This window comes from Fringilla coelebs (assembly GCF_963513975.1).
Source record: "Fringilla coelebs genome assembly, chromosome: 22".
In the NCBI taxonomy this organism is placed as follows: domain Eukaryota; kingdom Metazoa; phylum Chordata; class Aves; order Passeriformes; family Fringillidae; genus Fringilla; species Fringilla coelebs.
Genome location: NC_140048.1, coordinates 4,306,986 through 4,329,600, shown reverse-complemented (window position 1 = coordinate 4,329,600; position 22,615 = coordinate 4,306,986). Strand labels below are relative to the sequence as shown.

Below are 22,615 nucleotides of genomic sequence, written 5' to 3'. Positions count from 1 at the left end.
AGGGGGGCTATGAGGGACCGTGAGGGGCTGAGGGGAGCCATGAGGGGCTGAGGGGGGCTATGAGGGGCCGAGGGGGGCCATGAGGGACCATGAGGGGCTGAGGGGAGCCAAGAGGGGCTGAGGGGGGCCGAGGGGAGCCATGAGGGACCGAGGGGAGCCATGAGGGACCGACAGGGGCCATGAGAGGCCCAGAGGAGCCATGAGGGGCCGAGGGAGGCTGAGCGCAGCTGTGAGGCTCGAAGGTCCCAGTGCCAGCGCCGCCGCCGTGTTCTTTGCTAGCCGTGTTGCCAGCCACCACATCACCCCTGCTCAAACACCCCCAAGGTGGTGACTCTGCCGCTGTCCCACCCACTGACCACCCACCATGAAGGAATTCTCTATACCTAACATAAACCTCCCTTTCCACAACTTGATGCCGTTCCTCTTTTCCTGTCACTCGCTCTCTTGGCTCCATCCTTCTGTCAGGGAGAAGGTTCCCTGTTGTTGGAAATAATACAACTTTCCTACCTAATTTTTAATTAGTTGTTTTAATTAATTGTGAGCAGCACCCACTTTCGGCCAGTACTAGTTAAGTTTCTACACAGACTCTTGTTACTCAGATCACTAATCACCAAAACCTTAAGTTTGTTAAAACCAACCCTGACAAGCTTCAACAAAGCCAAAAGTATTCAAAGATTGGATGTCTGGGATCTTAAATTTATGGTCCTTCAAGGACATTGGAGTAACCAGAAAATACAGAGGACATTAAGGCCTGGAAAGCTGGAGAAGATGATAAAGGGACAATAGAAATCAATAACCAATAGAGGACAGCATGCTAATTAATGAAGAGAATTATGTGACCTAGAACCAACGAACCTTAATTTATTTGTTTGCTTAAAATGTATAAATAAGTGAAAAAGTTTTGCATGCCCAGATCATTAATAAAGAGTTTAAACACGTCCCAAAACCCTGTTTTTTCCCCCAGCTTTCCCGCCACGAACCAGCTGCTGTGGGGTGTGTTTGGGGCCGGGCTGAGCCGGCCCTGCGCTCACCTCCCCTGTCCCAAAGCCATTCGGGCAGAAATGGGGCGGTTTTCCCACATTTCCCTCCTTTCTCCGCACCTCCCTGGGCCAGGGCCACTAGATGGCAACCGGTGACCGCCGCTGGGCTCCGGGCGCCTTGGGGCCGGAGCCGCCGCGTCCCTGCCCGGGGCCCGCCGGGCGCTGCCCTCCCCGAGCCCTCACGGCCTCACCCATCGCTCCCAGCCCTTCGTGCCGCAGGGGCATTGCCCTGAGCGCCGGGCCTGGGCCGCTGCCAGGCTGCTGGAGGCGGTCACGAGTGGCCGGGGCTGCCCGGGCGGAGCAGCAACACGAGCCGGGCTGTGTAGCCATAAACAGGCGCTGCTGCCCCAGCGGGCGCCTCGCTGTTGTGGGTACACACAGGGACGCGCAGCCAGGCCCTTGCTCCCCCAGAACGAGCGCTTAGCTCTGGGGCCGGCATCCCGGCCTTGGGGCATCCCCAGGGTGCTGGGCGAGGGTGGGCGAGGGGAGGAGGAGGAGGGTTTGGTGCCCTTCCAGGTGGGTCGGCAGCCGGACAGCTGAGGGAATGGCTCTGAAATAGAGCTTCGGGGAAGAAATGAGTCACCCCGGGATGGAAATAAACAGGGCAGCGGGCGCCCGAGCGGCTCCTGGTGCGGGTTTTTGTGGGGATGGCAGAATATCCTTTACCGAGACACCCCTCGGGTCTGAGCCCCCACGCCTTTTTGAGGGTAAAGCTTCAGGGAAACGTCAAAAAACGGAGAAGGCGGCAGTCGGACGTTCTCAATAATTTATCCCAAGCTCTATATACAAAGACAAGCTCTGGCAGAGGGTTGGGAAGGGAACCTGGCTCCCTGCAGGACTCTTGGCATGCTGGATCTCCCCCCTCAACACGCGCCAGCTAAAAACAGCAGGAGCTGGGACTCCCCTCCGGAATTTCTCCGGTGGGTGACGGGATGCGTTCAGGACAGGTCTGACCCCGCTCTGGAGGGAGCCTTCCCATTCCCTACCCCACATCCCACCTCCTTCCCAAATCACCCATTTAATTAGCGAGGGAGGGAAAGGAGAGGGGGGGAAAGGAGCCCCCCGACCCCTCAGATCTTGATCTCAGTCCGGAAGGTTTGCTGGACGTGCTCGGAGTGCTTGGCCGGCCGGCGCTGAGCCCGGATGGTCAGCATCCCGTTGTCCCCCAGCGAGGACGACACGGACGTGGGGTCCACATCTTCAGGCAGCTGGCACTTGTGGGTGAAGGTGTTCATGACAGTCCCATCCGTGGCCAACTGGGAGAAAAATATGTGTGGAAAGAGGTGATTTTGGGGTGCAAGCGGAATGGGGACTCATTATTCCCCATTATTAATTAACAGTGAATTAAACCCCACTGGGGTTGTGGCCGCAGCTGTTTGGGAATTGGGTGGGAGCTGGGTGGTCCCCACACCCCCAGTGAGGATTTTGGGGTTCCCCGCTTTGGGGGTGAGCAGGGGAGGGAAGGAGCACCCACCTTCTCAGCGTGCACCTCGATCTGGTTGTTGGAGGTGGTGACGATGATGTCCTCGGGCGCGAAGTCGCTGACATCCACCGTGAACTGATAGGTGTTCCCCAGGGTCTTCACCACGCCCGTGTTACCGGGACGAGCTGCTGGGCAGGGTTTGGGGTGGGGGTCACAGCCACGGCTTGCCGAGAATCCCCCCCAGATGCCTCCCGGGTGCGCCCCAAACTCACCTGGGAACCCCAAGGTCTCCCCGTGGGGCCGGACAAAGCTCCCGAAAAGCTCCATGGTGCCGAGGATTTCACCTTCAGCCACCGCTTGCCCCCACCTGCGACCCCCAGCTCTCGCCGGGGAGAGCGGAACCCCCTTCCTCGCTCTCCTCCCGGCGAAGGCGACGCCGGATCGGTTATTTCGGGATATTTCGACTTGACGAGCTTTTTAAAGCCTCGTTAAGGCTCCCGGCCGCCTGCCAGACCTCTCGTAAAACCGGCTAAATTTAGGTCTTGCGCCGGAGACGGTGGAAATTTTTCCCCTCTCCGTTCCCCCCCCAGCTCAACGCCATGGAATGCGATGCCTATTATTAAAGAATAATCATAATAATTAATTAAAATACTTATTAAATCCTCCCCGCCGCGGGATGTACGTTGGGACTGGGAGCTGGAGGGTGGCGGAGGGGGGAGGAAACCCGGCTCGCTCCGGCCCGAGCGGGTCCGTCGGATTCGTCAAGGTCGTTTTTAATGAGCTCGTTTGCAAACTCAGTCGGGCAGCGGAGGCCGAGGCGGGAGGACGGGTGAGGGGTGCTACAAAAAAGGGGGTGCGGTCCACCTGAAACGTCCTCGGGATGGAGCGCCCTGTCCCCAGGGGGCTGCGGGGGGAGAAGGAAGAGGAGGAGGAGGAGGAGAGGGTGCTGGTGTCGGAGCACATGTGGAGACCCTGCCCCACCGCCCGGAGAAGGGTCCGAGGTGAGACTTCCACCCAAAAAGGGGATTTTGGGGACGGGGGTTTTTAGGGGGTCAGCACCTTGTTTCCCCCCTCGCAGGGTGCTTGGAATGGGTGAGGCGGCAGCTGTTCCGCGTCGGGGAGGATTGGTACTTCCTCTTCATCCTGGGTGTGCTCATGGCCACCATCAGCTTCACCACGGACATCATCATCGTCAGGCTCCACGCGGGTAAAAAAGAGGGGTGCCCCGGGGGGCTCCACCGGCGTTTGGGGGCTCACCGAGTATACGGGGGGGGGGGGGTCTTTCGGGGGGTGCAGCTCCCCTCCCGACACCTCTCCTCCAGCCCACATGTGGCTGTACCGAGAGATCGGGGACATCGAGGTGCTCAAGTACCTCTCGTGGACCCTGTTCCCCACGGCACTGGCCGCCTTCTCCACCGGCTTCTCCCAGAGCATCACTCCGTACTCCGGAGGTGAGCTGGCTACACCCCGACCTCCCTGGTTCCCTAAAATGCCCCCCTTGTTAATGGGGGACCCCTAAAATTTGGATCCTGCCCTCCCCCCTCTCGTCACCCACCCCAGGCTCTGGAATCCCGGAGCTGAAGACCATCCTGATGGGCGTGGTGCTGGAGGACTACCTGGCCATCCAGAACTTCGGAGCCAAGGTGGTGGGGCTGACCTGCACCCTGACGTGTGGCAGCACCGTTTTCCTTGGCAAATTGGTGAGGGATCCCCTTTTGAACCCCAAAATCCCTGGCGGTTTCAGCTGGTGCCGGGGTGGGGGGGCCGCTCAGCACTGTGTCCCCCCAGGGTCCCTATGTCCACCTCTCCGCCATGGCCGCAGCCTATCTGGGGAAGATGAGGACCACGGTCACGAGGGAATATGAGGTGGGGGTGCCACTGCCCAAAAAATGAATGGAGGGATTTGATTTTACCCCCAAGTTGGGGGTGTGCCTAACCCCCCTCACCTTACAGAACAAGTTCAAGCAGCACGAGATGCTGGTGGCAGCTCAAGCCGTCGGGGTGGCCACAGTCTTCGGGGCACCCATCAGCGGTGAGGACCCCCCCTAATCCCACACTGGGCACCCCTAAAACTCGCCCTGATTCCTTTCCCCATTTTTCCAGGGGTGCTTTTCAGCATTGAGGTGATGACCCCCCACTTTGCCGTGCGGGATTACTGGCGTGGCTTCTTCGCCGCTGCCTGTGGCGCCTTCATGTTTCGGCTCCTGGCCGTGTTCAACAGCGAGCAAGGCAAGGCAGGGTGGGCAGGATGCGCCCCCTCTTCCCCTTTACCCTCCCCCGGGACATTTTTGGGGTGCTCACCCCCAAACCCACGCCCTCATTCCTGTCCCCCCTCCCAGAAACCATCGCCGCTGTTTTTAAGAGTGACTTCAAGATTGATTTTCCCTTCGACCTCGTGGAGACCTTCTTTTTTCTGATTTTGGGGTACGGAGGGTCTGGTTTTGGGGTGCTGTCTGTGCTCTGCCTGTGCCCTACCTGCCCTCTCCTCACAGGACCATCTGTGGGACCGTGGCCTGTGCTTATCTCTTCTGCCAGCGCTGGATGATGGTGGCTGTCAGGAGGAACCGGCTGACAGCCAAGCTCTTGGCCACTGAGTCCGTACTGGGCGTCCGTCCATCTGTCTGTCTGCACCCTGTACCCACTGTGTCCGTGTGTTCGTGCCGTGCAGGCTCTGCATGTCCCTGTGCCCTTCCCATACACCCTGGCTCTCTCTGCGTGCCTCCCATGAAGCACCCTGGGTGTCCCCGTGTCCCCCGCCTTGTGCACCCTGGGTGTCCCTGTGTGCCCCTCCCCCGCACCCTGTCCACTCACTCTTAGTGTCCATATGTCCACCCTGTGCACCCTGGCCATCCATGCATGCACTCCATGTGCCCTCCACATCCACCCCATGCACCCTGAGTGTCCCTGTGTCCCCTCCCTGCACCCCAAGTGTCCCTATATGCCCCCCCATCCACCCTGGGTAGCCATGTGTCTACCCTGTGCATCCATATGTCCCCCCCACTGACCCTGGGTACCCCGATATCCCCCCATGCACCCTGCCCACTAACCCCATCCACCCTGGGTCCCTCCTGTATGTCTGTCTGTCCATCCCCACGTGCCCAGCCCCTGTGTCCCTCTGCAGCAAACCTGTGTACACGGTGCTGGTGGTGCTGCTCCTCGCCTCCATCACCTTCCCACCCGGGCTGGGGCAGTTCATGGCCTCCAGGGTGAGTGGGGGCATGTGGGGCTCCCTGGGGACCCCAAAACCTCCCAGTGGGAGCTCAGGGTGTCCATTTGTCCATCTGTCCAGCTCACCATGAAGGAATATCTCATCTCCTTCTTTGACAACCGCACTTGGGGCGTGCTGGCCGCCAACGCCTCGGGGGTGGCCAAGCCTGGGGGGCTCTGGCAGGAGTGGGACCATCCCTCTGCCACCATCTACGGCACCTTGACCTTCTTCCTGCTCATGAAGGTAACTGTGGCCCCCCAATCTTCAGGTGTGCCCCCCAACACAGTCTCTCCGTGGGGTGACTTCCTCATGTCCCCCCAGTTCTGGATGCTGATCCTGGCCACCACCCTGCCCCTGCCAGCCGGGTACTTCATGCCCATCTTCATCTATGGTGAGTCGGGGGCTGGGAGGACATGGGGGGACAGCCAGGCCGAGGGAGGGACAAGGGAGGGACAGCCAGACCAAGGAGGGACAGCCAGGTTGAGCTTGGACATGGGGGGACAGCCAGGCCAAGGGAGGGACAGCCAGGCCAAGGGAGGGACAGCCAGGTTGAGCTTGGACATGGGGGGGACAGCCAGGCTGGGGGGGGACATAGTGGGGACAGCCAGCCCAGGGGAGGGATGCAGGGGGTTCATTCAGCCCTTGAGTGGGATACTGGAGGTGTACCCAGCCCTGGAGGGGGGTACATCCAGTCTGGGGGGTACAGGGGAGGCATGCAGCTCTGGGACGGCTGCAGGAGGGTGGTCACCTCTACCTCCACCATTTTGGGGGGGCCTCCTGTGGTCTCCCCACCTTCCCCACTTTTAGGAGCAGCAATCGGGCGCCTGGTGGGGGAGGTGGTGGCCCTGCTCTTCCCACAGGGGCTCCATTCAGAAGGACCCCTACGGCCCATTATTCCTGCTGGCTATGCCCTGGCTGGTGAGTGAGTCTGGGGGTGGGGGACACCCCCATGGGCAGGGGACACCCACCCCCATCCCCTGACCCCCCTCCCCGCCAGGTGCAGCTGCATTTGCAGGCTCGGTGACCTACTCACTGTCCACGGCCCTGCTGGTGTGTGAGGCCACTGGGCACCTGGGCCACATCCTGCCCACCGTGCTGGCCGTGCTGGTGGCCAACGCCATCACCCAGAAGAACCAACCGTCCTTCTACGACGGCAGCATCATCGTCAATAAGCTGCCCTACCTGCCCCCCATCCGCAGCCGGCACATCGCGTAAGCCCCCGCCCCAAACCCCACAATTTGGGGGCATTCTCCAGGAAATTATGGAAATCTGGGAGGTTTTGTGTTCTCCAGCTCTTACCAAGTGGTGGTGGAGGAGTTCATGGAGCGCCAGGTGGTGGCCTTGGCCAAGGGGGATGGTTTCCAGGAGGTGCTGGTGGCCTTGGACGCCTCTGCCGATGCTGAGTACCCCGTGGTGGAGAGCACAGGTGGGATGTGGGACCTGGGGGGGGGGGTCACTGTCACCGTGGGGGTGGCCAGTGAGTCCCTGGCCCTGTGGTGGCCCTTCTGTGTCCCCTCATGCTGTCCCCATGGTGTCTCCCCAGTGTCCACTTGATATTCCCCTGCCATCTCCCTGCCTTGCCCATGCTGTCCCTATGGGCTGTCCCTGCAGTGTCCCCATACTGCTCTTGTGGTGTCCTTTGTTATTCCCAGGCTGTCCTGTTCCCATTGGTGTCCACATGTTGTGCCCTCAATATTGCCATGGCGCCATCTCAATATTCCCCTACTGTCCCCATGGTGTCCCCATGCCATTCCCATACCATCCCCAAGGTGTCCCTGTACTCTGTCTATGCTGTCCCCATCCCCTGCAGTGTCCCCGTGCTGTTCCCTCAATATTCCCATTCTGTCTCCATGGTGTCCCTGTGGGGTGTCCCCTTGATATTCCCATACTGTCCCCCTACCATCACCCTGCTGTCCCCGTGGGATGTGCCCTTGCTGCCCCCAGTACCTGCCCCTGTTATTCCCATACTGTTCCCTTGGTGTCCCCCTGGTACTCTCACACTGTCCCCATACTGTCCCCTCTCTCCAGGGTCCCCCACTCTGGTGGGCACCGTCAGCAGGTCCCAGCTGGTCACCTTCCTCCAGAGCCACAAGCACCCTCAGGCCCCCCAAGGGGAGAAGGTAAATGGGGTGGGGGCACCCTACCAAACCCAAAAAGCTGCTTTTCCACCCCAAAATTAACACCTCACCTTCCTCAAGCTGGCCACCGTGGGGACACTCGGGGACGACTGCACCATCGAGCCCATCATGCTCCAGTTCTCCCCGTGGACCTCCCTGCACCAGGTCTGGGGGTGTGAAATGTGTCCTGGGAGCCCCCCCGGTCTGTGTCACACTGAGGGAACACGGCGAGGGTGGCTTTGTCCCCACGTGTCCCTGTTGTCCCTTTCCCAGGCCCATCACCTCTTCCAGCTGCTGAAGCTGCAGCGAGTCTTTGTCACCCGCTCTGGGGAGCTGGTGGGAGCTGTGAGCAGGGCAGAGGTGAAAAGGGGGGGAAAAAAAAGGGGGGGGAAAAAAAAGGGGGGGGAAAAAAAGGGGGGGAAAAAGGGGGAGGGGGAAAAGGGGGGGGGGAAAGGGGGGGGGAAAAAAGGGGGGGGAAAAAGAGGGGGGGGGAAAAAGAGGGGGGGGGAAAAAGAGGGGGGGGAAAAAGAGGGGGGGGAAAAAGAGGGGGGGGAAAAAGAGGGGGGGGGAAAAAGAGGGGGGGGGAAAAAGAGGGGGGGGGAAAAGAGGGGGGGGGAAAAGAGGGGGGGGGAAAAGGGGGGGGGAAAAGAGGGGGGGGAAAAGAGGGGGGGGAAAAGAGGGGGGGGGAAAAAGGGGGGGGGGAAAAAGGGGGGGGAAAGGGAAAAGAAAACGGGGGAAATGTGGGGAGAAGGGGGTGAAAGGAGAAGGGAAAGTGGGGGGAGAGCCCCGCCCCACCTCCTCTGTCCCCTTCCAGCTGCGGAGAGCAATCGAGGACCTTGCCAAGCCCAAGTGATGACGTTTTGGGACCACAGGGGACCCCTCCTCACCGACATCCCCCATGAAAAGAGGGGGAGCCCTGACCCCCTCGGTGATGTGGGGGTTCTGGGCTGGGGGAGTCGGTTCTCCAGCAGAGTGTGTTGTGCATTAAACCATCGACCCATCAGTGCTTCCTCCCCCTCCTCCTCCTCCTCCTCCAGCCCTGCCGGTTTCTTTTGGGGCGTCACCCCCTCCCAAACCCAACAACAACACTTAAAACCGCCCAAATCACCCCAAAACTGCCCAGGATATGCACTGAATTGCCCCAGTCTCTGTGACAATCCCTGTGCCCCCCTTCTAAAATTATCAACACATAATTATCCTCATTTTAATTACTGCAATTTATCAGGGGGTGGGTGCTTAGTGACTCCGAAATCTGGGGGAAGTGGGGGCCCGAGTCCCCCCAGCTCTTCTGTTCCCCTGGATTGGGGTGCAGCGGGTTTCGGCGGCGCATCGGGCGCTAACGAAGCCGTAATTAAGCCTGGGGGGTTAATTAGGCGCGGCAGGGCAGGTTGGGCAGGGCGGGCATGCCCGGGCCCGGCGCAGGACGGGTGAAGCAGGGTCAGCGCCAGGGAGACACCCCAAAAGTGGGGCAGGAGCTGGGCTGGGCTCCGGGCTGGGCGCTGGGAGCGGGGCTGGGCTGCGGCACCCACGGGCGGAGCGAGGGGAGCAGGGGAGGGCTCCGCAGCCCCCCGATCGCCCGGAGGGGGTGGGTGGGTGGTCAGCGGGCAGCACCCCCAGCCCTGCCCGTCACCCTAAAAGCCCCGCTGTCACCGTGCCTCAGTTTCCCCAGCCCGTGGGCTCCTTGCCCGGCCCCGCCCTGGCACACAGCGACCGGGGGCTGCCAGGGCCAGCCCGGGGTGTCCCCCCCGATCCGGCCCAGCCCGGGGTGTCCCTCCCGATCCGGCCCAGCCCGGGGTGTCCCTCCCGATCCGGCCCCTCCCGGGCGCCGCCGGACTTTGAGCCGCGATCGGGGCCGGTGCCGGGGCTGAGCCCGACGGACTCGTGACACCCGCAGGCCAAAAGTGCCCCCAAACGGGGTGAAAATCCCCCAAACCCGCGGCTTTCGCAGCGCGATGTTGGTGCGCCCTCGCCTCCCACCCGACTCTTATTATGGTTTGGGGCAGAAAAAAAATGTCAAACCCCTTTTTCCGGAGTTTTCCTACCCAGTCATTTGCAGGCTCCGGGCAGCCGGCGCGGCCGGGCTTCGGCTTCGGGGGAGCGGCGGGGGATGGAAAGGCCAAATTCCTCCTGGGTTTTGCTGGGGAAAGGGGCCTCGGATGGGAAACGCTCTCGGAGCTGTGTGAAACCCCTTAAAATCCCTGATAACCCCCTAAAAACTGTAAACCCCTTAAAACACCCTCTTTAACTCATTTAAACACCCTTAAAAATCCTCTTTAACGCATTTAAAACACCATTAAACCCCCTAAGCCCCCTTTACTTTTAAAAACCCGTTAACCCCCCCCCAAAATCCCAAAATAAACCCCTTAAAAAACATTAAGCCTCCCTAAAAAAATAACTTTAAACCCCTTTAAAGTCCCTAACCCCCCTTACAAACCCTAATAACGCCTTGAAAAACCTTAAAATGCCTAAAACCCCCAAAACTTTAACCTCTTTAACTTCCCCTTAATGCCCCCCAAAACCTTTAAAAATCCTTAAAACACCTTAAAAAACCCTTTAAAACTCTCTCAGAATCCTTTAAACGCCCTTAAAACCCCTAAAATATAGGGGAAACTCCTCTCTCTTTACCCCCCAGATTCCCTCAATCTCTGTGAAGCAGTGGGAAAACACAATATTCTAGAAAACCAAAAAGCAATATTTTTATTCAAAACCCCACAAAATTCCCCATAAATCCATGAAAAACAGGGGGGAAAAAGCATCCAAGCTGAGTTTTTTTTAATTTCCCCCTTTTTTTCTCTCCCAAACCTGACACGACCTTTAATTCCTCGCAATAAATATACAAAAATAGAATAAATTAGATTAAAAATACAAGGCAACACTGGCAGATCAGCAATAAAGGGCAAAAAAAACCACCCAAAAACCCGGTGGGAGAGGAATAAATAGGGAGAAAAAAAGCAAAAATAAATCAGTTTTGGGACTGAGCCCCTTTTTTCTTGAAATGTGGGGGGAAAATAAGAAGAAAAATCCCTCCCCCAGTTCCAAACAAACTTGAAATTCCATTTTTTTAGGGGGGAGGGAAGGGGCAGCACCCGTTTCATCCCCAGGCATGGGGACAATATCAATAACACTATAAAAAAAACCCTTAATAATTACAGAAATAATAAATAAACCCCTCGGGGAGGAGGGGGGGTTCACGTGGAGTTCTGGGGGGGTGGGGTCAGCCCGGGGCCCCCCCAGCCCCCGCCTGCTCCTGCAGCCCCAGCAGGCTGTAGGCGATTCGCTTCTGGTGGCCCGGCAGCCGCACCCCGATCCGCTTGATGTCCCTGGGGAAGGGGAACACAGAGTCAGGAGTGGGGAATGGGGCTGGGAATGGGGCTGGAGCCACCACGGCCACACCCTGGGCTTGGGGGGACCCAGGAGCAGCATCCTCGGGGTGGGCATGGATGGGGGAGTGGGCACGGCTCATCCCGAGGGATGGATGGATGGATGGGATGGATGGGATGGATGGGATGGATGGGATGGATGGGATGGATGGGATGGATGGGATGGATAGACATGGCTCATCCTGAGAGATGGATGGACAGACACAGCTCATCCCAAGGAATGGATGGATAGATGGACACGGCTCATCTCAAGGGATGGATGGATGGATGGATATAGCTAACCCCAAGGGATGGATGGACATGGCTCATCCTGAGGGACGGATGGATGGATGGATGGATGGATGGATGGATGGATGGATGGATGGACATAGCTAAACCCAAAGGTATGGATGGACATGGCTTATTCTGGGGGATGGATGGATGGATGGATGGGATGGATGGGATGGATAGACATGGCTCATCCTGAGAGATGGATGGACAGACACAGCTCACCCCAAGGAATGGATGGATAGATGGACACGGCTCATCTCAAGGGATGGATGGATGGATATAGCGAACCCCAAGGGATGGACGGACATGGCTCATCCTGAGGGAGGGATGGATGGATGGATGGATGGATGGATGGATGGATGGATGGATGGATGGATGGATGGACATGGCTCATCTCAAGGGATGGATAGATGGACAGAGCTCATCCTGAGGGATGGAGGGATGGACATGGCTCATCCTGGGAGATGGACGGACACGGCTCATCCCGAGGGATGGACAGACTGACATGGCTCATCCTGAGGGATGGATGGATGGACATAGCTCATCCCAAGGAATGGATGGACACGGGCCATCTCAAGGGACAGACAGACGGATACAGATCATCCCGGCCTCTCAAGCCAAGGAACATCTAATTTTATCCTGTCCCTTGGGCCACCAAGGCCACGGAAGTGGTTTCCGTTCCCAGCACATCCCTGTCCCTCGGGAGTTGGGGGAGGAGGGTATGGGGACAGTGTGGGGACACATCCTAGGGACAGCAGGGGAGTGGTGTGGGGACAGTCTGAGAGTGTCAAGGGGACAGCATGGGGACAGTGACTCACTCAGGGGTCATCTGCAGGACCTTCTCGATGGTGCTGTAGCCCGAGGCCATGAAGGTCTCGGTGTACTGGGGCATGCGGATGGACTCCAGCCACTCCGGGACCGAGCGGAACGGGACGCCCTCGGAGCCGCTGGTGCTGGGCAGCCGGATGGACACCCTGAGGGAAAATGAGGCAAAAATAGAAAGATGCAAAAAAAGCGGTGCAGAAATGCAAGGCTGGAAAAGCAACGTGAAAACAGAAGGGTGCGAAAATGGTGCAGAGAGGAAACGACGCAAAAAACGGTGCAGGAATGGAGAGGTGTAAAAAAATAATGTGAAAATGGGAAGGTGCAAAAAACGACGCAGGAAGGTGAGGACACAAAAATATTGCAGAAATTAATGCAAAAAATGCTGCAGGAATGGAAAGGTGCAAAAATGGTGCAGGAATGAAAGGGTGGCAAATAGAGATGTGAAATGGAAGGATGGAAAAAAAACATGAGTTGAAAAGATGCAAAAAATAATGTGAAAATGGAAAGATGAGAAATTCTGGAAATGGAAAAAGGAAAAAAATAATGCCGAAAACTGGAAGGATGCAAAAATAGCACAGAAATGAAATGGTGCAAAAAGTGATGTGAAAGTGGAAGGTTAAAACAATTATGCAGAAATGGAAGGATGTGAAAAATTATATGATAATGGAAGGATGGAAAAGCAGTGCAGAAATGGGAAGATGCCAAAAAATAAAAGCAAAAATGAGATGATGAAATTGTGATGCAGAAAATGAGATGCTGCAAAAAGTGGAAATGTGAAAATGAGGAAATACCAAAAAATGATGCAGAAATGGAGATGCAAGAAGCAACGAGGGAGTGCAGAGATGCAAAACCCAACCCAAAAAAGCACCATGAGAGTGCAAAAAATTATGCACGAAATGCGAAGATGAAAACAAAATGATGCAAAAAATTATAGAAAACACAAAGATGTGCAAGAATCAGAGAATCCCAGACTGGTTTGGCTGGAAGGGACCTTAAAGCTCACCCCATTCCCCCCCTGCCATGAGCAGGGACATTTTCCACTATCCCAGGAGTCTCCAAGCCCTGTCCAGCCTGGCCTTGGACACTGACAGGAGTCCAGCAGCAGCCACAGCTGCTCTGGGCAACTGCTCCCCTCCCTCTTCTTGCCCCCCACCCCATCCTGGCGCTCCCTGCACTCACCGAGGGTCGAAATCTGCCAGTGCCTTGAGGGACTCGGGGGCGCGGATGAGTTTGTCGAGGATGCTGACGATGTCGGTGAATTTGGGGCGCCGGCAGCGCTCCTGCTGCCAGCACTGCATCATCAGCTGGTAGATGGCAGAGGGACAGTCCAGCGGCGCCGGGAGGCGGAAGCCCTCGTTGATGGCTTTCATCACCTACAAGGAGGAGGAAGAGGGTCAGGGATGGTGCCCCCAAAAAATGGTGTTCATTCACAGAATCCCAGAATGGTTTAGGTTGGAAGGACTTTAAAGCTCATCTCATTGCAGCCCCTGCCCTGGGCAGGGACACCTTCCACGGTCCCAGGCTGGTCCCAGCCTTGTCCCACCTGGCCTTGAATGACTCCCAAAACACTGGTGCTGGTGGAGGGTGGGCACTCACCTCATGGTTGGAGAGCTCCCAGTAGGGCCGCTCGCCGTAGGACATCACCTCCCACATGACGATGCCATAGCTCCAGACATCGCTGGCAGAGGTGAACTTGCGATAGGAGATGGCTTCGGGTGCTGTCCAACGGATCGGGATCTTTCCGCCCTGCAGCAACACTGAGGTCAACCCTGCACCCCCAAAAAACCCCCTCACCTTGTTCAACCACCCCAACATGGCCACCATGATGGACAATCACCCACCTTGGACAACCACCCTGACACAACCAACCACCCCTTCACCTTGGCCAGCCACCCTTCCATGGCCAGCCAGCCACCCCTCCCTGGCCACTGCCTCGCCACAGTGACACTCACGCTGGTGGTGTAGGTGGCTTCAGGGTCATCTTCCAGCACCCTTGAGAGTCCAAAATCAGACACTTTGCACACCAGGTTGCTGTTCACCAGGATGTTCCTGGCAGCCAGGTCCCGATGGACGTAGTTCATGCTGGCCAAATACTTCATACCGGCGGCGATGCCCCTCAACATCCCCACCAGCTGGATGATGCCAAATTCGCCTTCTTTTTCCTGGGAAAAGGGGAGAATCCAGCCTGGAATCCACCTATTGTCCCGCCTCCTTCGGTGGATGTTGGAGGTTCCACCACCCCATGCTTGTTGCCACCATCCATGTGTCACCTACCCTCAGGAATTTATCCAGCGCCCCATTCTCCATGTACTCTGTGATGATCATGAAGGGCTTGTCTGTGCAAAAGAAAGACCCCAAAATAGGTAAAAACATGGACACGGCTCATCCCAAGGGGTGGACAGGTGGACATGGCTTATTCTGGGGGATGGACAAAAATATCCCTCCAAGCCCCCCAAAAAGTCACACCCTAAAAATCTCTAAACCTCCCACAAGCCCTCCCAAAATCCTTAAACTCCCAAATGCCCAATGCTCCTCAAAAAACCCCAACCCCCCAAAACAACCCCAACCCCTCAAAAATTACAAAAAAACCCAACCACCTCCAAAAACCCAAACCCTACCAATTCTCCCCAAAAACTACAGACCCCCAACTACCCAAAAAGTCCTCTGTTAAACATTCCCAAAACAACAGTTTCAACACCCTTACAGACCCCAAAAAACCCCAACAGCCAAAACCCCAGAATAACTCCCCCAACTCCTGCAAAAATCCCTTAAGCTCCCCATAAAACCTCTCAAATAAACCTGAATTTCCTCCCCAGAAAAATCCCCAACCTCATCCCCCCAAAAGACTCAAGTCCCCCAAATTCCGCTTTGCACCGTTGCTCGAAACACCTTGTTTTTATATTGCTTTTCTGGGGGTGTTTTGCTGGGAAATTGGGGTGGTTTTTTGGTGGGGACAGGACAGAGAGGACACTCACACTTGGAGACAACGCCCTCGAGGCGGATGATGTTGTGGTGGCAGAACTGTCCCATGATGGTGGCCTCGCTCAGGAAGTCCACGCGCTGCTTCTCCGTGTACCCCACCTTCAACGTCTTGATGGCCACTGGCACCTCCTTCCTGCCACGCTTCAGGGTGCCCTTGTACACCTCCCCAAATTCACCTGCTCCAAAAAAGGGGGCACCCTTAGTCCTCCTGTCCCACCCCGATTTCGGGGTGTCTCTGGGGGGACAAAGCCACGCACCGGCACCGATGACCTTCTGGCGGGTGATGAAGGATGGAGGGATCTCGGTGGTGAACTTCAGCATGGCTTGGTTGGGGTCTTCGTAAGTGTGGGGGTCAACGTAGGTCTTGAGGGGCTTCAGCTGGTCTGGAGGAGTCAAGGAGGGGGTCAGCACCCCTGTCAACCCCTGCCCATCCCTCTTGTCCTCACTGTCCCTTGGCTCACCTGACTTGGAGAAGTAGACATCCTCAGCAGATTGGCGTGGCCGTGACCTCCTCCTCCTGTGTAAAGCAGCATTTTGTCCCAAAAGATCATCCCTTACCCACATTTGCTGGTGGGACAATGACATTTTGGGGTTTTTTGGGGTTTTTGGGGGGGATTTGTTCCCTTACCGCCGGAGGATGTAGAGGAGAGTGGCCAAGAGGAAGACGACGAAGGCGACACCGGCGACGCTGCCAGCGATGACGGTGGTTGATGCCATGGCCTCGGAACCTGTGGGGACCATCCAGGTGAGCCCTGCACCCCCTGGAGCCCCCACCCCCCCCCCCCGACCCCTCCAGCCCCTCCTCACCCTCGGGCAGGGTCTCAAACTCGTGCTGGGGGCTGAAGGCCCCTTGGCCGTCGGCAGTGAGAGCCTGGACTCGAACCACGTAGGCGGTGCCTGGGGACAGTTTGGGCAGGGTGACAGAGGTGCCCTCGCAGCGCAGCACTGAGTAGCTGTTCTCATCCACCTGGGGACACGGCAGGGTGACATTAGGGTGACACGCAGGGAGGGGTGGCACGGGTGGGGCAAAGATGAGATGATGTGGGGAACGTGACATGGATGGGGCAGGGATGGAGGTGACATGGACAGAGGGATGAACATGGGAGGGACACGGATGGAGGTAAGGATAGAGGTGATGTGGATGGGGAGGTGACAGGGATGGAGGGGTGACAGGGATCAGGGCAAGGATGGAGGGATGACATGGATGGAGATGTGGATGGAGATTGTATTGACAGAGGTGACACAGCTGGGGGCAAGGATGGAGGTGACACGGATGGAGGTGTCAGGCTGTGTCACCTTCTTGCTGTAGGTGACCTCGTACTTCCAGACCCGACTCTGCTGCCGCAGTGGCACCGTCCAGGACAGGACCAGGCTGGTGGCTGTCCGTCCATCCAGGCTCACTGATGTCACCCGGGGGGGCTCTGCAGTGGGGACACAAAGGGACGTCACTGAGGTGTTTCCATGGGGGACAGGGACACCACAGATGTGTCCCCACCATGGAGGGAAGGTGTGGGAGCTGCCAGTGTCCCCTCACCTGTCTGGTTGACGCTGATGGTGGCACTGGCCACGCTGCGCTGGTGGCTGGAGGGGGACACCCCATTGCGGGCCTCCACGGTGAAGGTGTAGTTGACGTGCGGCTCCAGGTCGGTGACAGTGACCTCGGTCCCCGTGAGCCCCTGGGGGGGCTGTGAGAACCGGACCCCCCCGTCGCAGGGCCGGCACTCGCCGCTTTCGGGCCAGCACTGCTCGCAGGTGATGCTGTAGGTGACGTCCTCGCGGCCACCGGGGTCGGCAGGGGGGACCCAGCGCAGCTGCACCGCGGCCCCCAGCCCCAGGGCTGTGACAGCCTGGGGGGGCGAGGGGGGACCTGCAGGAGACACAGGGCAGGGTCAGGGGACAGGCTGGTTCTGTGTCACCTCAGTGAAGTGACACCACTGTGTCCCCCCTCCGGAAGTGACTTACGGGTGCAGGGATGCTCCGGGGGGTCCTCAGGGGCCCGGAAAAATCCATCCTCGCATGGGCAGGCGGCGGCAGCGGCTGGGGCGGGCAGGGTGTGGGGGGGACAGGGCTGGCAGCCCCCCGAGGACACCGCAGCCTTGAAGGTGCCAGGGGGACAAGCTGGGGGGATACACACAAAGTGGCACCGGTGAGATCCCAAATCCTGCTCCCCATCCATGGGATCAGCACCTGGCATGTGGGAGGGGAAGCACCTCCCAAGCACTCAGAGAGGAGTTATGGGGATTTTGCCTCATTTTGCAGCTTCTTTATTATTGGGGAGCCCCCCCAAAACCACCCCCCTCCTGGCTGAGCCCTGCTGCACTCACTGCATTAGTGATGCTGCAGGGGAATGATCCAGGATGGGGAATCTTGGGTCCAGCATCTCATTTCTCCAGCTCAAATGGGGAGTTTTAGGATATTCAATCTTATTTTGCAGCTGCTACTTTATTTATTTTTTTGCTTTGTATTGCTACTTTAAAGTAGTAATTTAACAAAACATTGTATTGCTACTTTTAAGTATTGCTACTTTATTTTACTTTACTATTACTACTGGGATCCCCCCAGCCCACCCTTCACCTGTCTGAGCTCTACCTACAGTAGTGATGCTGAAAGATGAAAATCCAGGGCTGGGAATTTTGGAGCCAAAACGTCATTTCTCCAACTCTGATTCGGGAGTTTTTCAGGCATTTCACCTCATTTTTGCAGTCACTGCCCCACCCCTCTCTCAGCTAAACCCTTCCACAATCCACTCAAGGCTGAGGACCCGGGCTTGGGAATTTTGGGGCCAATCCTCTTCCCTCCCATCCCACCCCAGGCATGCACCAAGCTGGCCCACCCTGAGACCCCCCCCTCAGTTTAGCCCAGTCCATACCTTGGCAGGTGTCTCCCAGGCTCTGGAAGCCGGCCCGGCACAGGCACTCCCCGATGGGCACGAGCCACTCGCCGTCAGCGTTGCAGTGCAGGGCCGGCGCCTGCTCGGCCACCGCCTCGGCCACGCACGAGCCCCGCACCTCGGCCAAGGTCTGCGAGTCAGCGCCGGCCACGGTCTCGGGGAAGCGCGCCATGCCCCGCACCACGGCCGGGCACCGCTTGTAGTAGACGCGCACGGAGAGCAGCGCCACGCAGGCGCCCAGGTCCTGGAAGGCCAGGTAGAAACCCTTCCTGCGGAGCGGCCCCACCGACCGCACCTCCACGTTGAGCTTCACGTTGCGGGCGGCGAAATCCTCCTGCACGGTGATCTCGTCCGGAGCGATGGTGTCGATCTTCCTGAACTGGCGCTTCTGGAAGTTGGTGCCGTAATCCACGTCGGACTCGGCGTAGTAGAGGTTGAAGGTCTCCTTGCAGGAGCCGCCGCCGGCCGTGGGGAAGCTGTTGCAGTCGCGCACGGTGAACTGCAGCTCGATGAAGATGCGCTGGGCCACGCCGCGGTAGATCCAGTTGGTGCGGAGCCAGTTCTCCTGCTCGCCCTCCAGGACATTGCACACGGAGTACATGTAGATCAGGGAGTCGTTGAGGACGTTCTGCAGCTGGTCCCACTGTCCCCAGAGACAGAAATGGGGCTATGGAGGGGAACCGAGGCACTGTCCCCAGGGATGGGTTTGTCCTCGTCTCGTTCCCCCTGTCCCCATCCCCATGGAGGTCCCCAGATCCATCCCAGAGGTCTCCAACCCCGTGGATGTCCCCGTGTCCATCCCCATGGGTGTTCCTGGTCCCATGGAGGGCCGCAGCCCAATTCCAGTGGAGGTCTCCAACCCCATGGGTGTCCCTGTCCCTATGCCCATGGAGATCCTCATGACCGAGGGATGTTCCTGTGGAGGTCCCTCCCTTAGAGATGCTCCGGTTCCCATTGCCATGAATGCCCCCAGACCCATCCCCATGGATGTCTCTATTCCCATGGAGGTCCCCATTTGCCACCCCCATGGATGCCCTCATCCCCATTCCTGTGAAGGTCCCCAAAAGATGTCCTTGTCCCATCCTCATGGAGCTCCCCCCTGGCTGTCCCCATTCCCCATCCTGGTGCTGGCCAGCAGGGCCAGATGCCAAATCCATGGGTGCTCACCCCTTTTCCGTAGGGATGGGTGAGCCAGCCCAGCTCCCCGTGTGCCTTGGCGAAGTCCAGCAGCACCACTGTGGGAGAGGAGAGAGGACAGGGACATCAGCAGATGCCACCAGGACCTGCAGGTACCACCAATACACCCCTCTGGCCCTTGGATGTCTGTCCCCCAGGACCCAGGGATGTCCCCCAGGACACACAGACAACCCCATGGATGTCCCCAGGATGTGCAAACACTCCTGGGGATCCACAGATGTCCCCAAAATTCATGGATGTCCTGGGCACCCACAGATATCCCTGGGACCTGTGGATGCCATCAGGACCCATGGATATCCCACCAGGATCCCTGGATGTCCTGGGCACTCATAGATATCCCTGGAACCCGCAAATGCCAGGAGGTTCCATGGATGTCCTCAAGACCCCTGGATACTCCCAGGACCCACGGATCCACCCCAAGAGCCACAGATGTCCCCAGGACCCCCAACAGTCCCAGGCCCCAGAGGTGTCCCCTGGACCCACGGATCCCCCCGTTCCCGGCAGATTCCTCTGGAAGAAGCCCCCGGGGCCGCCCCCAGAGGCGGGGAAGCCGCGGAGCCCGGCGGGACCTGCCCTGGCACGCCGAGGGCGGCGGCCGGATCCAGAGCCGGGAGAGGAAGAGGAGGAAGAGGAGGCCGGGGAGGGAGCGGGGCCCCCCGGTGAATCACCCCCGAGGAATGTGCCCGGACGCCCGGGTTCAGCGGCGAGATGGGTCCGGCGGGACGGAACGATTTCGGGACGGATGTGCCCCCCAGCTCCCACGGCTGAGCACGGACGGACTCGCAGCGGGTCCCGGGAGGGTCAGGTCTGGGGGGGAACCCAAAACCTGCCTGGGGGGCAGCGCGGGTGGCTGCAGCGTCCCCCCCGCGCCGTGCCCGGGGTCAGGAAGGATGCCGGGGCGGATATCCCGGTTTTCCTGAGGCTGGAAATCCCCCCCGCGAGCCTCCGGAGAGCGGAAAGCTGCCGGAGCCAGAGCCGGAGCGGGCGGGGGTTCCCCACCGGTGCCCCCGGCGCTGGCTCTGGGGACAGTCCCGGGGCCGGGGCTGCTCCAGGAGCGCAGCAGCCGTGGGAGCTCCCGGGACAGAGCCGGGGCCGCAGCCCCGTCCCGGGAGTCACCTGTACCCACGGCCACCATCATCATCATCAAATTCTCCGTCGCCTTCGTCACCCGGCCACGGCCGCCCCCACCTCCAGTGCCACCGTGATGTGGCCACCAACCCTATGGCCACCTTCAGCGCCACCCCCGCGCTCCGGAGCGGCATCCCCGTCCCATTCTGGCTGCATCCTTGTCCCTGTCCCCTGACCTAACCCCGTCCCCATCCCAATCTTTGTCTGAATCCAAATTCCATTCCATTCCTAAAGTGAACCCCAATCCCGTCCCCTCTGCTCCCATTCCTGTCCCCATCCCAATCCCATCCCAGTCTCAACCTTAACAAGAATCCCAATCCCAAAATGAATCCCCATCCCATCCTCACCTCCTCCTCAATCTCAATCTGAACCCCAATCATAATCCCAAAATTGATCCCATCCCAGTCCCAATCCTGCTCCATTCCCTCCTCTTTAACCGCCTCCCCACCTCAGCTCACCCCAAATCCCACTGGACCTCACCGAGGGGAACCAATCCCCCCGAAATCTCCAAATCCCACCACTCTTCCACCACTTTCCCTTTCCCCCCACGCACTTTTAAAACCTCAAATCCCAGTATTCCCTCCTGGAAAACAGCACTTTGGGAACACACCCCAAATCCCCCCCCTGCCGCTGGATCACCTCCTCTGCTGTCCCCTCAGCACTTCCAAAAATCCTCATTTTAGGGTTTTTTACCCCATTTTTAGTTTTCAGGGAGTATTTTTCATCCCAGCCTCTGATTTATTTGCATTTGGGGCTGGATTTGTCCACCTTAGCCTCAAAAAATGACGGATTAAAGCCGTCAGGCAGAGTTTATAGAAACTCAATCCTAAAAAAATTCCAGGTATACACGAAAAAGTGAATTTCCCCCTTTTCTTTTGCCCAACCCTGCCAAACTAAGCCCCAAAATCACTGGGGGAAGGGTTGCGAGGTGGAGGCCGAGACGCTGCTTGTTTTTTCCCAGCAATTTTTTGGGATTTTCCTGACATTGTTTTCCAGCTCTCCGGCCGGATCCTACCCGACCCTGCACCACCCATGGGAAACGCTCCATTTTAAGGTGATTTTCCCCTTTTTGGGGGGTTTATTTTCTAATCTCCCCCACCTTTACCCCTGTGCCAGCCTCTTTTGGGGGCTCCCGGCAGGACCTGGCCCCGGCGCGTCGGTCGGACGCTCGTCATGGGAAAAGTTGCCCCAAACTCTTGGGTTTTGCCTCATTTTAGCCTTTTTTCGCCCCATTTAAATTTATTTCTCCTCTATTCTAGTTGTCCCCCCATTTTAGCTGCCCTCCCCTGTAGCTTTATCTCCCCACACACCTTTTTAACTTCCCCCCCTTACTTTAACTTTCACCCCTTAATCTAACTTTTCCCCTTTTAATTTAAACTACTCCGCCCTCATTTCAACTTTTCCCCTAATTTTAACCTTCCCCCCCGCCTCAAAGGCGCTCCGGCACCTGCAGATTCCCCACCGCACCCCAAACTGGTCGGAGGGAAGGAGGAACCCTCATCACTCTTTACTCTCAGATCGCTCCCCGACTCCTCAGCTCCCCCCAAACCACCCGAATTTACCCCAAAACCACCCCACCCTTGGGGGTGCCCGCAAAAAAGGAGTTTCGGGGTGCTCCCTCCCCCCCAAAAAAATGGGGGACTCACCTTCCTCGGCGGCCAGGGGGCTGAGGGCGGTGAGGAGGAGGAGGGTGAGGGCCGGCGGGGTGCCCGCCATGGCGGGGCGGTTTTGGGGGGTCCCGGGCGCGCCCCACGAGCGGCGGCCCCGCGGGGAGTGCGGGGGGTGTGGGGTGCGGGGCCGCGCGCCCGCTCCTGTTCATTCATGCCCCGCTGACGTCACCGGCCACGCCCGCTCTTAAAGGCGCCGGAGCCGCTCCCAGTACGCACCAGTATGGCACTGGGAGGGCGCGCGCCCCAGGGTGGAACGCGGCCGGGTGGAGGGGAGAGGGCTGTGGGAGCCCCCCCAAGGTGGGGCACGGCCCTGGAGGGGGTTCGGGGGTCCTGCGACCCCGCGGGGATCCCCCGGGCCCGGTCCCGAAGGGGTGAACGCGCCCCCCCTCCAGTCCCCCTCCCCTTTCATTCATGAATCGGCGTGGGAAGGGAGGGGGGGGCGGCAGCCAATGACAGCAGGGGGCGGGGCCACGCGGTTACTACCG

At 58.5% G+C, this 22,615-nt stretch overlaps 3 protein-coding genes across 6 annotated transcripts; 1 reads left to right on the top strand and 2 right to left on the bottom strand.

Annotated features, from left to right (window-relative positions):
- Positions 1-1,792: 1,792 nt before the first annotated feature.
- On the bottom strand, positions 1,793-2,920 carry HSPB7 (heat shock protein family B (small) member 7). Of its 2 annotated transcripts, none has more exons than XM_084220005.1 (3): positions 2,736-2,920; positions 2,515-2,651; positions 1,793-2,296 (listed from the first exon to the last, which is right to left on the bottom strand). In XM_084220005.1, the coding sequence occupies exons 1-3, from the start codon at positions 2,788-2,790 to the stop codon at positions 2,111-2,113; spliced, it is 378 nt and encodes a 125-aa protein (XP_084076131.1). In that variant the 5' UTR covers positions 2,791-2,920; the 3' UTR covers positions 1,793-2,110. The 2 variants fall into 2 exon arrangements, with proteins under 2 accessions (XP_084076131.1, XP_084076132.1); XM_084220006.1 differs by having other exon boundaries at positions 2,515-2,648; positions 2,736-2,918.
- A 354-nt stretch (positions 2,921-3,274) lies between these two features.
- LOC311161957 (chloride channel protein ClC-Kb-like) lies at positions 3,275-8,963 on the top strand. Of its 3 annotated transcripts, XM_084220002.1 has the most exons (19): positions 3,275-3,464; positions 3,542-3,670; positions 3,786-3,914; positions 4,024-4,163; positions 4,252-4,329; positions 4,417-4,495; positions 4,567-4,692; positions 4,803-4,887; positions 4,956-5,057; positions 5,585-5,669; positions 5,753-5,914; positions 5,993-6,062; positions 6,479-6,589; positions 6,669-6,882; positions 6,964-7,097; positions 7,700-7,791; positions 7,870-7,953; positions 8,062-8,148; positions 8,603-8,963. In XM_084220002.1, exons 1-19 carry the CDS (start codon positions 3,344-3,346, stop codon positions 8,639-8,641), a joined length of 2,067 nt encoding a protein of 688 aa, XP_084076128.1. In that variant the 5' UTR covers positions 3,275-3,343; the 3' UTR covers positions 8,642-8,963. The 3 variants fall into 3 exon arrangements, with proteins under 3 accessions (XP_084076128.1, XP_084076129.1, XP_084076130.1); XM_084220003.1 differs by lacking the exon at positions 4,956-5,057; XM_084220004.1 differs by lacking the exon at positions 6,479-6,589 and having other exon boundaries at positions 6,687-6,882.
- A 1,496-nt stretch (positions 8,964-10,459) lies between these two features.
- Positions 10,460-22,283, bottom strand: EPHA2 (EPH receptor A2; the record flags this gene model as incomplete). Its single annotated transcript, XM_084220096.1, is given in 18 exon segments — positions 10,460-11,108; positions 12,257-12,412; positions 13,443-13,636; positions 13,860-14,009; positions 14,216-14,425; positions 14,538-14,599; positions 15,239-15,421; positions 15,503-15,628; positions 15,707-15,762; positions 15,874-15,973; positions 16,053-16,212; positions 16,542-16,666; positions 16,780-17,112; positions 17,208-17,363; positions 18,115-18,778; positions 19,303-19,370; positions 22,107-22,239; positions 22,242-22,283. Coding segments are annotated over 18 exon segments (3,024 nt in total). The 3' UTR covers positions 10,460-11,002.
- Positions 22,284-22,615: the final 332 nt, after the last annotated feature.

What these genes read in the sequence shown, in the direction of transcription:
- LOC311161957 (XM_084220002.1), top strand. Translation starts at nt 3,344, where the DNA reads ATGGAGCGCCCTGTCCCCAGGGGGCTGCGGGGGGAGAAGGAAGAGGAG. An exon ending in CATCACTCCGTACTCCGGAG is followed by an intron (nt 3,915 to 4,023) that starts GTGAGCTGGCTA and finishes CACCCACCCCAG; the next exon opens with GCTCTGGAATCCCGGAGCTG. An exon ending in CATGCCCATCTTCATCTATG is followed by an intron (nt 6,063 to 6,478) that starts GTGAGTCGGGGG and finishes CCCCACTTTTAG; the next exon opens with GAGCAGCAATCGGGCGCCTG.
- HSPB7 (XM_084220005.1), bottom strand. Translation starts at nt 2,790, where the DNA reads ATGGAGCTTTTCGGGAGCTTTGTCCGGCCCCACGGGGAGACCTTGGGG. An exon ending in GGAGACCTTGGGGTTCCCAG is followed by an intron (nt 2,652 to 2,735) that starts GTGAGTTTGGGG and finishes AACCCTGCCCAG; the next exon opens with CAGCTCGTCCCGGTAACACG. An exon ending in TCGAGGTGCACGCTGAGAAG is followed by an intron (nt 2,297 to 2,514) that starts GTGGGTGCTCCT and finishes TTTTTCTCCCAG; the next exon opens with TTGGCCACGGATGGGACTGT.